Genomic DNA, 16,296 nt, shown 5'->3' with positions numbered 1-16,296 from the left:
CACACAATGTACGGTCAAATCGTCGGGCCAGAACCTGAGTGCTTATACTGTGCTTGTATAATTTACGATGAAATGGCCCAGTGGACCGCTGTAGAGTGTTCTGGCTAGGGATGTTCTGATCAAGCTTTTTTGCCCCGATCACTATTTGAGCCATTCAATATTAAGTATCCGCTAATACCAAGTCCCGATCCGATATTTATACTGTCCTTGATAACATAGCTGCACCATTTCAGCACCGTTCTTAAAATCAATGCAAGATATGTATAAGCTTGACAACTGAATAGCTCTTCAATGAATTATGAAAAAAATCCCCAGCATCCAAGCTGTTCCTTAAAAAAAAATTCTTTACAAAATAGAATAGTATAAAATAACAAGACCTCTCTTTTGGCCTTGTTGCTGTCTTGAGGGAATGTCTTTATCCCTTTAAGAGAGTACACTCCAGTGTTTTGTTACGTGTTTGTTTTAGTTGTCTGTACAACTTTTGCTTGGATTACATTATCTTAATTGCCCATTTGCTCGCAGGGCTTTTATAAAATATGCCGTGGCATCCTGAGTGTTTGCGGTTAAACACCATGCACCACAGATGACAAACAAGGAAAACACAAGATTGGCTCTCACACTGAGCTGAAATGAAACGAGTGCACATAAATGAGCTAAATAATATAAAACAACCACTTTCATCATTCAGGATGTGTGGTGTTACGCATTGGTGGGGCTCAGCCCCTGCTCTTACACACACAAAGTGGAGAGACTGACAGACAGCAGAGAGTAGGAGAGTTGACAATGGTTGCACTCAGGGATTTGCTGTGCACAAAATCTTCAAGTTTAAAACACCTTTGTTCAGATCGGGACATCCCTAGTTCTTGCTATTTACAATTGTAAATGAAGATTCATTTAAAAGCTCCAAGGCAGGTAGATGTTTGTTTGCTAGCAGAGGTTTGTAACGTTATACCAATACAGTTCACAAAAGCGCTGCAAATAAGGATTATTTTCATAATCAATTAATCTACCAGATATTTTGAAGATTAATCAGTCAATAAAATTAATTAATCAATTTATTGTTTTGTCAATATAATGTAAAAAAATAATATATAAAAAATGCTTATCACTATTTCCTGAGCTCAACGTGCTTCTTCTTTCCAACCAACAAGCCAAAACCCAAAGACTATCATACATTTTCTACATCATACATCATTTACTATCACAAATGACAAAGAAAAGCAACATTTTTTCACATTTGGGAAGCTAGAACCCACAAATGTTTATCATTTTTGCTTGAGAAGTGAAGCTTAACCAATTACGACTAATCAATTATGAAAATAGTTGGGGATTAATTTTCTTGGAAATGGATGGAGATTTTCTTTCCATCGACTAAGTGATTTATGGACTAATCGTTGCAGTTCTAGTTATTCACAATAATGTATGACTGCCAACAATCCTCTTGTTCATGTCAGTTGTAAAACATCAAAGAAGCACGTATGCTGTTGCCACAGCTCGACCAACCTTGCCTAGATATTTTGCATCCATGTGAAGTGTCGTGTCGCCATGGCACTTTGCCCAGGGCCAGTGAGAAAAAAAAGGCACTGATCTTGGGGAATCAACTCGTTGCTCTGCTTCAAGTGTGCAAGAGTCTAATGATGGCCAACCAAAATGAATAACTGATCCCAATGTCCCATGGTGGGTCAGATGTAGTTGATCTGGCCATGATAGGTCCTTGCTTCCTCCTGTACACACGACAAACAACCTCTGACAAAGCTGAAATTCGGCCGTACTCTAAAATGAGTCACACAGCTCAAAAATTGGGTCAGAGACAGGCTGACATTGTACTGCGTATGCCGAGCTTAATAAAAACAGTGACCAAAAATCTCTGCAATTTCTTGAACAAGAACGGAGTTAAGACTAAAGCATCGTGATATGCTAGGGGATTCAGCCCTCAGACAATTTTCCAATATGAGCCAGCACAATGTGCAGTACGGTAAACTCTTATCTACACTACTCACCTCAAAGAGATTTAGCAGCAGATAATCTCAGACTGATTGGCCTAAAATGGATTTAACACAATTTTCTTGTTAAGATGCTGGAATGATGTTACATAGAGATCAGTTGTAGTTTGTGAGTGTACCTGTTTACTTTTAAATACAAAGCACTTTGAGTATTACATGAATAAAAAAGGAGCTACATCACTTCATCAACACTATCCCTGTCACTAATATAATTATGACAAACTATGAAATTATTGGGTGGTAAACTCAGGCAATTTCATGATTCTGACAAGAGTTTTAAAGTTTGACGTTTAATTTTAAACACACTGGAATGTAGTGAAAAGTGTTGCAGTTTAATAGCTGCTAATGAAACACACAAGTGGAATTTGTGCTTTTGGACTGCTAGAAATCATTGGATGTATTTACTGGTCACTGATGGCACCCTGAAGACAGACACCAGGTAAACATGACATGGTTTCATGAGTCTTTCAATTGACATGGATTGCCAAAACACGACACTTCACAGTGCCTACAAAAAGCAGAATCACTGCGGGGAAATTTAAGAGTTTTGACATCGATAGTCAGCAAAAAGAATAGAAATTTCATCGTAAAAACATGAAAAAACTGCAAAGGGGGCAGTGGATACCTTTTGGGTTCTACAGAGTTCAATGGATTACACGATATGAAGGATACTGTACATTAGTTTTGTCACCCAGTTTGGGGAAAAAGAGGATTGCTGCTTCTCTACACATTTGGAGGAGCCTTTGGAAAAGGAGACCCATAATGTGTCCAGCACTGAAATGGTCAGTTTGAATGAGTCAGACCTTGAGCTGGGAAACAGTTGGTGTGTTTGTAGGAATTTGTCAGCCCAAAGAGAAGTTGGCAAAACTACCCCTAACCCCTAACCCTAAATATGAGTACTGGGCTATTTATTAGTAGTGTCAATGACACTTGCCAAACATGAACCTGATGGAGAAAACAAATCTGTTCTAGCTCCAGAGACACAGAAATTAGCCAATAAGTCAACATCATCACTGACGAGTTTTATAAGAGTAGAACCACAACACATTTGGGTTTTTTTCCTCAACTACTGTTGGATGAACCAGAGTTAGAGTGGACAACTCATGACTTTCTGCTGAGCTAAATCGAAGGCTTATCTGTCTATCCCTAACAAATACACCACGGCAAAATTTAGGAAATCTTGTTGACGGCTTTCTGTCAGCTATATAATTATTCTCAAATAACTTATCAACTAAACCGCCTTTAAAAACCAAAATGAAATCATCATTTAATTTTGTTTTTCAGTTTAAATGCATGGTTTGTGCATTTAAACCTAAAATTGTGTGCGTGGAAAGGTGAAATGGCCTCAGCAAAAAGGGCTGAGAACCAGCCCAGTGTGCTGAAGTGCTCCTGCTTGCTCACCTTCTCTTTTCATGCCCATGGCCAGGCACTTCTGGTAGCGGCAGTACTGGCAGCGGTTCCTCTGTCTCTTATCCACCATACAGTCTTTATTGTCCCGACAGGTGTAGGTCAAGTCTTTGCGCACTGTGCGCTTGAAGAAGCCTTTACAGCCTTCACAGCTGTAGACACCGTAGTGCTTACCTGGAGGGCGTGGAAAGGAGGGAGGAAAAGAGCCGTAGAAGTAAAACAACAGGGATGAAATCTGTTTTAATTTAAGTATCTCAGGGACTCTAAATTATTTGTACTTTATGGCCCAAACTCAAAGGTATCGCAAAGAAAACTTGTGTTAGATTTAAGCTGGCTAGTCACCAGAGGATCTGTCTCCGCAGATGGAACAAAGGCGTTTCTGGGAAAGCATTGGCCCTGGGCTGTGGGACGACAGCTGCTTCAAGCCCAACGGAGGTTTCACGTCATCTGAGCTGCTCACTGCATGGAGCCCTGACATGGACACTGTTGAGTTGATCTGAAAGAATAATAGAGGAGAAGGTGAACATAATGACAACAAGGAGTTTTTTAGAGGATTTTCCTGACTATCCTTCTACTGCTGTGAGAAAGTGAAAGACTTTGTTTATATTGTCACAAAGACCAAACAACAAAGCATCACAGTCAGAGTCAAGTATGTACCCTTTGTTTTTACTATTTTTTTTTTTTTCTCTCCAGATCCTCGAGCTAGACCCTGCCTCACCTCTTATATTACTCTTTGAGATGAGGTAAGGTCTTAAAAACAAAACTCCTGATATCTGACACGTAAACATCAAGGTAAAGAGAAAAAGTGGAGTGGGGGCAAAACCATAGTAACAAAGATCTGTAGCAAAGTATCAATGGTGCCATGTCAAAGACAGACATAAAATGACAGCCATTCTGTCAACAATTCTGTGATGAATACCAAAATATTTGATATTTCATTGTAATATAGCAGGCCTTGGATTAATAGTCGCTTTGGTTGTAGCAAGCAACAATCAAGATAATCTTAAACTGTAAACACACTGGCGTTACAGCAAATCGTATGATATAAAACAACTGCATGGGCAGAAATGTATGTTCAAATAATATTCCTGAAGTATAAGTCCTTCCTTACCTGTGGGCTGCTGATGGGGCCGTAGCCCACCGATGGCGTGCCAGGTAGGCATGGCGAGCCCAGTGAAGAGCTGATAACAGAAAAGGGGGAGCCGATGCTACTGATGGGGCTGTTGACTCCAGTGGTGGTGATGGGAGGCAGGGAGGTCATGGAAGCTGCAGCTGAGGGAACCAGTGGAGGTGAGCGCTGTCCTGATGGAGGGGAAGACACAGACGAGCTATCTGGGCTGCGGGAATCTGATAAGAGACAGCAAGTGGGAGAACACACAAATAGCTTATGTAATCATTTATAAAAAATGATGTGGTGCAAAAAAGGCTAAGCTTTTTTTTAATAAAGGTAATACATGTGTGATACAATGATCATTTTTAGTAATTCTCATACTCAATTCAAATATGGTAGGTCAATTATCAATCAAATACAAGCTGTAAAAATATTAATAATGAACTGGCACAGACTAAAACTGATATAAAACCAATAGTTGCAAAAATATTAATCTACCTGTAGTTAACTTCTACCAAGAAGCCTTGCCTTTTGCCACTGTATGTTTTATTTTTGTTTATAAGGAACTGTTGTGTCTTAGGCCTTTACCATTGAGTTTCAATGGTAGAGTGAGTTCAATCAAATATTGCAGGTTTGCACTATTTTTAATGCATTCTACACTTTACACTGAACAACTATGGCAAAGATTTGGTTGAGTAGTTATTCAGTATTTCAGGATTTATCATCAGTTTTCACACAGTACCTGAAATTAGGATTACCAGAGAGGGTGCATTTACTCTATCTAATCTGACTGCCGTGCAATCATGAGGAAGAAATTAATTTCAGTTTCTAGAAGCCTTTCTTTGGATCTGTGATCTTTATCTGGTGGAACTTTGATGTGATTTTATGATACCAAATGGTTTATTTATTTATTTTTGTTTATGCTGTGGTTTGTATTGTCTTGGCTTTTCTCTGCAGCTGCCTGTGTGCTGCATTTTCACTGCTTCAGGCTGTGTACTTGGTTGTTGTCTGATCTAATCTTTTTTTCTTGCATCAAAAACACTCTGGAAAGAAATCAACCAATCATACGCTCACACAAATTACCCACTGTGGTCCATGGAGGACTGTGCTTGCAATATCATGTGAACACTTATCAACTGAACAAACACAAGGAATCATGCTTTTAAATGCTGATGATGTGTCTTTTCTCCTCAGTTTTAATTTTAGGTATGTTTTCCTTACAAGACTCAAGAGTCAATGTCTGACACTGGTGCAACACATATTTCATCAAGTGCTCTGAATAGGCACTTGTAAGGAATAATGACTTAATAATGAGATGAGTGAAGAGTCCTCTGTGGCCAAGCCAAACATGTTGAGTTCGTCATTAACACTGGCATGGTTTTCCATTACTTTGCTGGTGAGGAAAGAGAAGTTTAAAGCCTGCTGGTGCAATGCTGATACACTGCCCTTATGTTACTGTATGGGGTTTTTCAAGACAGTCACAATGAGAGACAGCAATATTAAAGCTGGGGTAGAGAGTTTTATTTTGGTGTCACTGGGCAAAAATCCCATAATAAACTTTAACAATATTGTAATTCCAGTGGACTGAGGTCTTAAAAAATTTAGCCCATGACTTGAGACTCTGGTCAATCACAAGTCATTTGAGAGAGAGGGCGCTCCTATTGGCTATTCTACAAATGCAGATGCGTGTCTATGTCCCTTTGGTGAAAGCCTGATTCAATGGCAGAGAATCCTGCAGAGAAAGCTGCTATCCCAGCATTGGCAACAACTGTCTACACTGCAAAGGAACCCAAAAACGGAGGACTGACTTATCAAAAATAAAGTCTAAAAGAGAGACAGACATTTAACGTAAGAAAATGCATGTCAATATTGATGAAGCCTTTCAGAAATGGAGAAAAGATCATCCTGATACTTTAGCTTTCTGCTAACCAGAGCCAAAAGCTCACAGCTGTGGCTTCAAATTCACCAGCAGCTCTGAAGACAGACCCCCAGCCAACCACCACGGCAACCTGAATCTAGCTAGTGCAAACCCCAGCTCCAGCGGACCATAATGCTCCAACTCCCCGCCATATCAGCAACCATTCCATTGTTGACATTACACGGGTTAGACCCAGCACTGCCGCTGGCCGTTTTTAAGCCGATAGACCTGCCGACCTTCAGTTGGTCTCCAGAGCTGCTGCCTGTTCTCTTCCCAGCAAAGCAGTTCACAGCAGGTGGGATCAAGGCGGAAGGACCATAGGGTGGCTAGCTATTTAATTCTTAACAGGTGAGGAGGGGGCGAATGGATGTGCTGTGTGCAACTCTACAATGAAATAAGATTAAATAAATCAATGTATGGGAAACACTGGGTTACTGTATGAAGCGCTTGCATATGCCCATGATCGTCTGGTGGGGCGGGCTTAGGACAGAGAGGGGAGAGCTACAGGAGGAGGGTGTAGTTTCAAATTCTGACTTTCTTTTATTGCCTTTTTTTGCCATCTTAGAACCTTCCTCAGCTCTAGGATGGCATTTCAAATAAACAAATGATATTAAAACATACTTTGCTTTAGAGAAATAGCAGGATGGTAGTTTGGACAACTGACCCTAACTGACTTAATTCAAATAAGCTCTGCAAGACAGAGGGGTCTAAACAGGTCAACTGTGCCAGCTGTAAGGCATGTGTTTTTAAAAGCTAGGATATTTTATCATGTATATAAGGGTTGAGTAAGCCTTTGTCTGCAACAACCCTATCCTCCATATGCCTGAATTTACACCAGTCATGATAGCAAATGTGTAAGTATAATTTGCAAAGATGTTGTTAATATCAACATTACTTTCCAGATGCAAGTTTTGGTCGGCACTCATGTTGTTGCATTGCTGATGACAAAATCAGTGCAGTTATTTTCTCACCTCTGCTGTCTCCCATGATGGTGGTTGGGGTACGGGGGTGGCTTGCAGCAACACACCGTCAAGCTTCCGTCTCAAACAGCCCGCTATCAAACTCTAGACCGCGGACTGAGGCCCGGGCCGGAGTTGTTTTGGGAAACCAAAAACGGGTCTGAAATTCCAACAGAAGAAAACGCTCAGCATAAGATAATGATGTGGCACAGAGAATGCCCGTTTTGTCACAAATAATGTAAAACAAAAACTAATACCCCCCAGTCTGTTGCAAGGTTATGAGCTGTCTGTATGCTTGTCAATAGAAATATGTGTAACGTTATTCGATGCATTTTTTGGCATTTGATGTAACGTTATAGAAGGACTTTGCGAAGCAGTCAGCTGCTAAACTAATGCCTTCACAAATACACCAGGTTATTAAATAAACAACAGACAAAAAAATAGATCAAACACTGATTATGTTAACTTGGTCAACGCACTAATGAAAACGTCCCAGTCCACTAAATAGCTGGAGCCCAGACAGATGGCAACAAACCACCGTTCTTGCAAGCTAACGTTAGCCATTGCATAGCTCGTAAACTGGCTACCGTTGATAGCTAACACTTCAAATGTCTGTGCCTACCGTAAAGCTAATGTGTTAGCTTGTGTTAGCTACCCTCTTCGAACATGCACCGCAATGTTGTTACAGACCACAGCATGGCGCTTAAGGAAAACGGGTGTTTAACGTTATAATTTGACAAAACTGCACTGTCTAGTGTTGACTGCTAAAACAAGCTAAGCGCTATAGCTAACTACGTTTAGCCACCTAACCTAGCTAGCAAGCTAGTTAGCCCGAATGCACCGGAGAGCTAGACAGAGAAGAACAGACCCGTTTACTACTGGTTGTTCCACCTATATCTCATTCGTCTACACATAAACTCGCTTAATGTTGTAAATACATATTGAGTGCAAATAAATACGGATTACTGACGGTTTAGCGGCACAGCTTCTTCGCATGAAAAGATGTGGCGACTAGGCCCCGTGTGTGTCTGTTTCTCCCCCCACTTTGCCTCGTAGTCAACCCTCCCTCCCCCTGCAAGGATGAAAACATGATGATGGTGGAGGATTTGGCTTAGTGCTCTCTTACACTTTAACACTGGCTCAGAATCACTGCGAGACATTGCAGACCGGCTTCTCAAGGCAGGAGAAGGGTTATGTGTGGTCATGTTGTGTCTCACATGTCACTGAGTGACGGAGACGCATCCAGTGCACGAGGTCAGGAGGTCAAGACGAGTTCATCTCGGTATGTCATTTGTTGAAAAGGTTATTGGAGGGCAATGGCGCATTGGTACTTCTGCTGCAGATGGGAAACAAACCAGAGGTACAGCCCTGTAGATATGATCTTTACATCTTCTTTTTGCTCATGAAATATGCAAATATTTTTTCCATGTTTGCAGGAGGTAGACATGTACAGCACAGACTGATGGTTGAAAGATGAGGGATCCTTTATTACTTCAGAGGTCAGAGCCTAATTTTTCTTTGAGGCAATATCAAGAACAGACACATCAATATATTGGGATTGCAATTGAATGTAATGACCACTATTGGTTTTCAATGCTTAGGGACTGTTTGTTATTTATGACAGGGGAGGGGGGTGGTGCACAACTGGGGAGACATGTCAAATCATTTTTAAAGCACTAGGGAGGGACTCGTTTTTTAAATTTTGTTTTAGAGAGGAGACGTTCAACTTAAAGTGGTTGTATTTTGTATTTATTTTGAAATACCCTCTGAACCCCAAAACCTGCTGGCAGGTTTGAAAGGAATGTTTTCTTTAGTGGCCAAAATTACAGCATTTATCATGGCCAAAAACTGTAAAAAGAGAGGCATAAAATAGTGTTATTTGATCAATTGTCTACATGTCTCATTTAAAATTCAAATAAGAATAAACATTTTGCACTAACCAGATAATGTAAAAACATTAAATTATTCACTCCTGCATGCATGACATATATAGTAATTCCCAAACATGTTAATTTATAGTGTATGGAGGGTCATATGCAAAGAACAGGCCCTAACATTAAATTTAATTTTACGTCAGGCAACCGTGCACCACTGTAAAATAATAAAAACTTTGAACCCAATTATTCCCACAAACAAATACTGGGAATTTCTATCAAGTTGATACAAGGTGGTTCTGTTTACTGTATTTATAATACTGCATCACCTTGAAAAATATTTGCACATTCGCACAAACTGAGATTTATTAATTTTAAGTATGCTTTAATAATATTATTGTCATCACTTTACTTTATTACTTAATATGAATTTTGATTTTGTTGCTTCTCTTATCATTTGACATAAAGGTTGCACTGAGAGTGTTTAGGTGTTATAAATTTTATTTTAGCATTACTAATGACAATGATTAATAATCAAAAACATATGAATATTATGAAGTTTGTTTTGCATCATCCAAGTTGTACGCACACTGCCCAGAGCTTGTTTGTCTGTAGATAATAGCAATGATGAATCAAAGTATGTTTCTGTGTTCACAGTTTAGAGAGAGAGAGAGAGAGATAGAGAGAGACAGAGAGAGACTTTTGCACATTACAACTGACATTATTTGGGGGGATAGTTCCTAGTGGCTGAAGCTCTAGCAGGATTTTTGATGCTTTATTCCCCTCATGAGGGCAGAAATGGCATTACACAAAACCCATGCACCCTAATTTTTCTGGAATTCTCTCTGTTTAGTATAAATACACAATTTTATCTCAGTAAAAATCAGAGATAATTTATTAAAGACTTTGCCGCCTGCTGTCCAAATTTAACTTTTGTACACTCTTTTCTTGCATTCCAGGCATCTATTGTTGTCCATTTATCAAACTACAGAGACATAAAAACAGTCAGGCAATTAGTCACATCTGCTCTCATTTTTATTTCCTCAGAGTTGCATTATTGTTGAAGTTAGCTGACTAAAAAAAAAAAGTGTTTTATTGATCTGCCAAATTTTGTGGAATTGTCATCATGAAGTGTTTTTCTTTTGTATTATGAGGCAAAGTAGGCCTAATTGATCAGGAAGGTATAATTATCACTTTATTAGTTAAACCACTTAGTAATAACTAGATTTTATTTTAAGTCTTATGAATTAATCTAACATTTAGGTAGAAATAAAACAGTACGACCCATTACATTTACTAATTGGCATTTGTAACAGACAAAAGCACAAAAACTGGTTTTGAGAGTTTATTTATTTATTTTTGCATTTGTATGACAACAGTTTCAATATTTAAACACACACACATTATATAACACAAGATGAGTGATACATAAAAGCAACATTTTGGATGGAGCCCCTGAAATTGTGCAATACTGTGAATTAAATGGTTGAGGACTTAATTTTAATTTCCCTTTTTTTCCTACTGAAGTGTCTCAGCATTTGGCCAATGACGCATTTTTGATTTTTTTTTTTTTTTTTTGGCTCTGTTCTCCTGCACACTGGATTTAAAGATCAATCATGACATATTATGCATCCATGTCAAACTACACGTTTTTGCCTTTCCCCTTAAACTTTATAATTAAAATAACTGAAAATGTTACATTAACTTAAACTGAGTTAATTATACTATGAGTATTGCAGTTGCAAATCATTTGCAGTCAGTTTCTGTCTGAAGTCTGCAACCCACAAACATCAGCAGACACAGTCATTTTCAAAAAATTTTTTTGTATTGGATCTGGTACTCAGCAAGTAAAACACATGCTCAGTTTGAGTGTAGTCACATTCTAATGTTCGGCCCTAGAAAATATCTGGTTGCATTGTATGTTTGGGATCATTATCCTGCTAAATTGTAATAAAATTAAGGGGCTACATATAAGAAGAAACATGATTCCCACACTGCTAATAATCACCCAAAATGGAAATAAACATTAAGAAATGAAACCTTAAAGTCAGCCCTTTAAGCTCATACTCAGTGTTTCATTTCAAATCCAATGAGCTGAAATACAGAGCAACAAAAAAAAAATATGTCACTGTCCAAATATTTGAACCTGCACTGTATGTGCATGTCTGACTGTATGTGTGTGTGAGTGCTGTGTGAGGGATTAGCCTCAGTGTGTGTCCACCAGTGATTAGCCTGGTCAGTGGGCCTGTTGTGCATTCACTCAGGCCATTAGCATATTAATGCAGCCTCGCTCTTGATCTCCCTCCCACCCTCCTTCTCCCACTCTCTCCCTCCCTCGCTCTTTCTCTTTCTCTATACATATTTCCCAGAATGAGTTGTCGCTTCCTGCAGCTTCAATCTATAAATATCGCCAATTTACGCCACTCGTGCTGTGAAGCAGCGGAGTATTTCGCCACACAAATTTCAAGGTGCCTGGTCTTCTTTTTCCCTCCAAAAATGTCCTCTTGTGCTCTTCTCTGTCCTCCTCTCTCGCTCTCTGTCGGATCTTTGCCTTCTTTTTCATCCTGCTCACTGTCTCTCTCTCTCTCCCTCTGTCTCTCTCACCGCCTCATTCAAACCCTTTACTTTCTCTCATTTTCCCTTTTCTCTCTCCAAGTCTGGCCCCCTGAACTTTGTCAAACACAGGAAAAAACACACAGAGGCAAATTCACAGGGGCAAACACAGAGAGGGTGAGTACACACACACACACACACACACACACACACACACACACACACACACCTCCCTCCCCCCATTCACTCTCCCTTTCTGTCACTCTCACCCCTTCCACTGCAAATTTAGCAAGGCCCTCTCTAGACACCGGCGCTGAAGTGCGAACCGGACACATTCAACTGTACTTAACATGGTGAGAGCAGCCCTTTCTGCTCTGCCAACACACTCTAACCCCCTTTTCAAAATGGAACGCCCCTGATCTGCAGAGCCGGGCCTGTATTTGTGTCAGGCTTTGCACCTGAGCAGGAAAATTAGAATTAAAAGTAGAAAATAAATGGCATTGACAGCTGGGCTATTCGTTCCTTTCTCTTCCTGAAAGCATCAAATCAACGATAAGCCTGTTAAAACCTGCTGAACCTAAGCTTTTTCACATCAGAGTGAAAGATTTCAATATCTTTTACATTTTGGAAAAAAAAAAGATTTGCCATGAAATATGTGAGGGAAGAACTTGACATAGACGAATTTAAGTTGTGTGAATTGCCAAATAAATGAATGGACTTCCTCTTTACTGCTCATCACCTGCTGTCGCTGTCCAGTGCCATTACCTTACAAACCAATAATGACATTAATTTTGCATCAGCCTGTAACTGCTCCGTACAAGAAACCTATGCTTTCATTACACACCTGAAGAGCAGAGATGACCTGTTGTTCTGTCACGAGTAAAAACTTTGAACAGAAAGATTTTACAACTTGTAACAATTCTGGTCTTGCTTGGAAGAAAAAGTTGAGCTGACCTCCAGAAATGTCTAGAGAGGCTCTTACAGGCTTTACATTTACATAAACACACACTCTCCCTTATTCAATATCTCCCTCGCTCTCTCCCTCTCTCTCTGTTTGTCTTTCACTGTCTCCCGCTCATCCGCCCACAAAGCCACTGAGTTTTATCCCGTCCATGGTGGTCTGTCCCTCGCTGATTTTCAGAGGTCAGGGGCGTGATGTCCATCCACAACTCCTGGTTTCACAAAGGCAGACGCAAGAATTGCGTTTGGACAATCAGCTCCGGACCTCCATCCTTCTCTTGGTTGTTGGTATGTTCACACACTCACAAACACTTGGATGGTCAGGTTGATGGCCTCTCATGCTGGCTGGTGATGCCAGAAAGGGAATGTTGCAATTCCATCCAAATATCACTTCCTCCATCTACTGAAGTTCAGTATCATATTGGTGTTTGACCTCCAGCTTGCCTCATGTCAGTGCCTGTGGATGTACAAGAAAGAAAAGGATGGTTAGACTGGAGCAGAGGAATGAGCGGGAAGGCAAGCACAGAGAAAGAAAGACAGAGAAAAGAGAGAGGGAGAAAGCTCTAACTCATGCTTGTCCTCTGTGTGGGTGACACCATGATGAACGAAGGGGTCACCACCCGGGGGCAGGCCCGTCCAAAAGGAGCCGGCGATGTGACCCCGTACAAAAGAAAAAGTGGGTCCCCCAACGGTCACACGGATCAAAGAAGACAAAAGCCTGAGATGATAACTCAGCGCAGCAGTAGAGCGCATTATCATCAGACACATGAGCTGCAGCAGTAGTAAATTTAACTGAGTTGGAGGCAGGAGGGTGGGAGGGGGAGAAAAAAACCTGAAAACGAAAAAGTAAAGCTCTGACTCGCCCTAATCTGATTTGCCGTACGCAACATTTTCTCTTTATCTGATTCGCTCCGTGAGGTGTTTTCTCTTTCTGTGGGAGCCCGTCTTTATCCAAATGATGTGGTCTTTGGTGAGGCCTGGCCTATTCATGGGAACCCCATGTGCTGTGTGCCCACCATTGAGGTGCAGAGCAGCATGGCCACAAAGGATGGCAGCGTTTCACAGAGTCCTCTCCTTACAGTTTAAGTCTCTGTTCACAACAAAGTTTACACTTAAATCACAGGGCAAGGCAAATCCACCACATAGTTACAAAAGTGAAAAGAACAAGCCTTATCTGAATGCTGGAATACAAACGTGTTTATAATAGTAAGTAAACTAGAAAACATTTGACTTTGCTCTTCTTTATGTACTCTAAGCAACATGGAAGTAAATCGTTTGTCATGAATGCCAATAAGACATGGCGGTTGAAACTTTTTTCCAGTGGTAGAAAAACCTTGCAGTAAAGTTTGCTAGCTGTTCAACACCTGTATGGAAAACATGTGTATTCTATGCTATCTATTACAAACAAAAATAGTATGCTCCATTTCCCTGTTTCCAAAAACTGTGATCACACTGATCTTAAAAGAGGCCTAGAGGCCTAAACTCATCTGGTTTACACTTCTCTTTGGTACTGCTACCACACAGGCTACTGGACTCCATTTCAAAAAGACTTGTACTGTTGAAAAGTAAAAAAAAGAGTGTAATACCAAAATTTACATCAGTTTGTATCAATGCAAAGCAAAAGAAAGAAAGAAAAAGACAAGAAGACAAAAGCGCAGTAGTGCCCACTGTTTGGACCCTTTTGGGGCCTAAAATCTGGATCAAGAATTTCTGCAAAAAGCACGTGATAAAGTCCCTCTCAGCCACAGAGGATTCATCCTTACATGTGCGGCAGACATCCTCGCCTCTCCTTCTTCCTCCCTCAGTTCTGGGTTGAGTTTTTAGTTGTATCGCTGTCGACGTCTGACCGCACTTGTCCTACTTCTCCATCTTTCACTCTCCCCGCCTCAGCCTCCTCTGATCCTGCGTCCTTCTCCCTCTCCTTCTTCAACCCTTTCTGTCCGGCCCTCCCTCTGCCTTTACATTTCCTTCACCCTCTCTCTCTCTCTCTCAGTTTCCCCGCCCTCTCTCTCTCTCTCTCGCTTTCTCTCACTCCTTGTCTCTCGCTCTCTTCCTCTCCTCATTTCATGCAGCGCTGGGGTTACCTAAGAGACTGGGCCTCAATGGAGAAAATCTCCTTTGGTACAATGAACTGGGCGAGAGGCGGGGTGGGGGGGTGGGGGGGGTGCAGGGTAGGATGAGGGGGTGTTGGACACAGGAGGGGAGGGAGGGAGGGAATGAAACTAGAGGGATAGATAGTGGGATGCAGATGCATGCAGGGTTGGAAGGGGGATACGAAATCCCAAAAAATGAATAAGTGGCTTTGCTTGTGTGATTTGGCCTCAGTGGTCAGTCTTTTGGTGGTTGCCTGTGCTTCTCCCCCCGCCTGCTCACCAGTCAGCCCAGCTGGTTCGACTAAAAAAACAAAACAAAACAAAACAAAAACACACACACACACACACATTGAAAGTAAACATTTTCTTAAAACCTCAATAAAATTACCGCAAGGCAGCAGTTATGATATATATTTGAATATGCTAAAATGTCTCCCCGATAAATTGATAAAAAGATATAAATTAAAAAAAATGCTGTGCTATGACAGGCAACCAAGCAGCTGTCTGAAATGATCATTAGCAAATGTAATCATAAACATAAATGAGACCCCCCGCAGATTCCGTCCCCCCAGTGTTGACTCAGTGACTACGGCCTTGTCAAGAAGATAAAGTTAAAAATGGAAAGCTTCCCTGTTTTTTTTGTTTGTTTGTTTTTTTACACAATCGCCTCACACTAAGTTTAAGTCCACCCTAATAACCATGACATGGGAGCCCTCCCATGTGTTGCCATTTTGTTTGTTTACTTGTTTGTTTGCTCTCTGCAGGGAGTGCAAGATGAGACCCAGAGGATCAGAGCTCTCTTTACAAACACAAGTGTGTTTCGACAGTGTAAACCCTCTCCTCCTCTGCACCCCATTCAGCACAAGTAATTACACTATCCTCCTTTAATCTATTCACAGTGTCTGTCCGAGAGGTGTTCCCCAAAGAAGGAGACAAAGCGCACGCAACCTTGTTTAGAGGTTAGTTACTGATTAGCACCAAAACTGTTGCAGTTCATTTTCCTGCTGCACCTTATTGAGCTCCTCAGCGATGCTATTCAGTCCGTCGTTTGTCTCCGAGTTAGCAAACAGATCCCCCGCTGCTCAGCTCTGTGTCTTTACAACTCTCCCCCCAGCCCCTCTTCTCATCGGAGGATGTGAGAAAACAATAGGGCTAATAAAAGAAGCAGAGAGATAATTACAGCACCGTGATGAAGTTAGCGCTCCTACTCCCTGAACCATAAATACCAGCAGTGTGAAATGGGATGTGTGGGTGACTTTGGGGTGTCTTTTTAATGCTTTTTTGTGCCAACAACGGCAACTTATTCTTATTCCCATGTATGTGCCGTGTACATGCCAGGGGGAATCTGGGATCTCTGTGTTAATGACTCTATCAGGCCCCGATACTCAGAGGCCCCTGCTGAGGGAATGCATCCAAGG

General features: G+C 41.0%; 1 protein-coding gene across 4 annotated transcripts in view; it reads right to left on the bottom strand.

The window, feature by feature from the left end:
- rxrba (retinoid x receptor, beta a) overlaps nucleotides 1–8,481 on the bottom strand; it is a 29,373-nt gene extending 20,892 nt beyond the window's left edge. For all 4 annotated transcript variants that reach the window (XM_049601687.1, XM_049601689.1, XM_049601688.1 and 1 more), the window contains exons 1-5: nucleotides 8,369–8,481; nucleotides 7,411–7,558; nucleotides 4,522–4,757; nucleotides 3,753–3,906; nucleotides 3,405–3,584 (exon numbers count right to left, since the gene is read on the bottom strand). In XM_049601687.1, coding sequence (XP_049457644.1) covers nucleotides 3,405–3,584; nucleotides 3,753–3,906; nucleotides 4,522–4,757; nucleotides 7,411–7,426 — 586 coding nt within the window. In that variant the 5' untranslated portion in view covers nucleotides 7,427–7,558; nucleotides 8,369–8,481. The remainder of the gene's footprint in view (nucleotides 1–3,404; nucleotides 3,585–3,752; nucleotides 3,907–4,521; nucleotides 4,758–7,410; nucleotides 7,559–8,368) is intronic.
- Between the last annotated feature and the right edge of the window lie 7,815 nt (nucleotides 8,482–16,296).

This window comes from Epinephelus fuscoguttatus, linkage group LG17, assembly GCF_011397635.1.
Source record: "Epinephelus fuscoguttatus linkage group LG17, E.fuscoguttatus.final_Chr_v1".
In the NCBI taxonomy this organism is placed as follows: Eukaryota; Metazoa; Chordata; class Actinopteri; order Perciformes; family Serranidae; genus Epinephelus; species Epinephelus fuscoguttatus.
The sequence above is the reverse complement of the archived record's forward strand: the minus strand, read 5'-3'. Positions and strand labels throughout refer to the sequence as shown.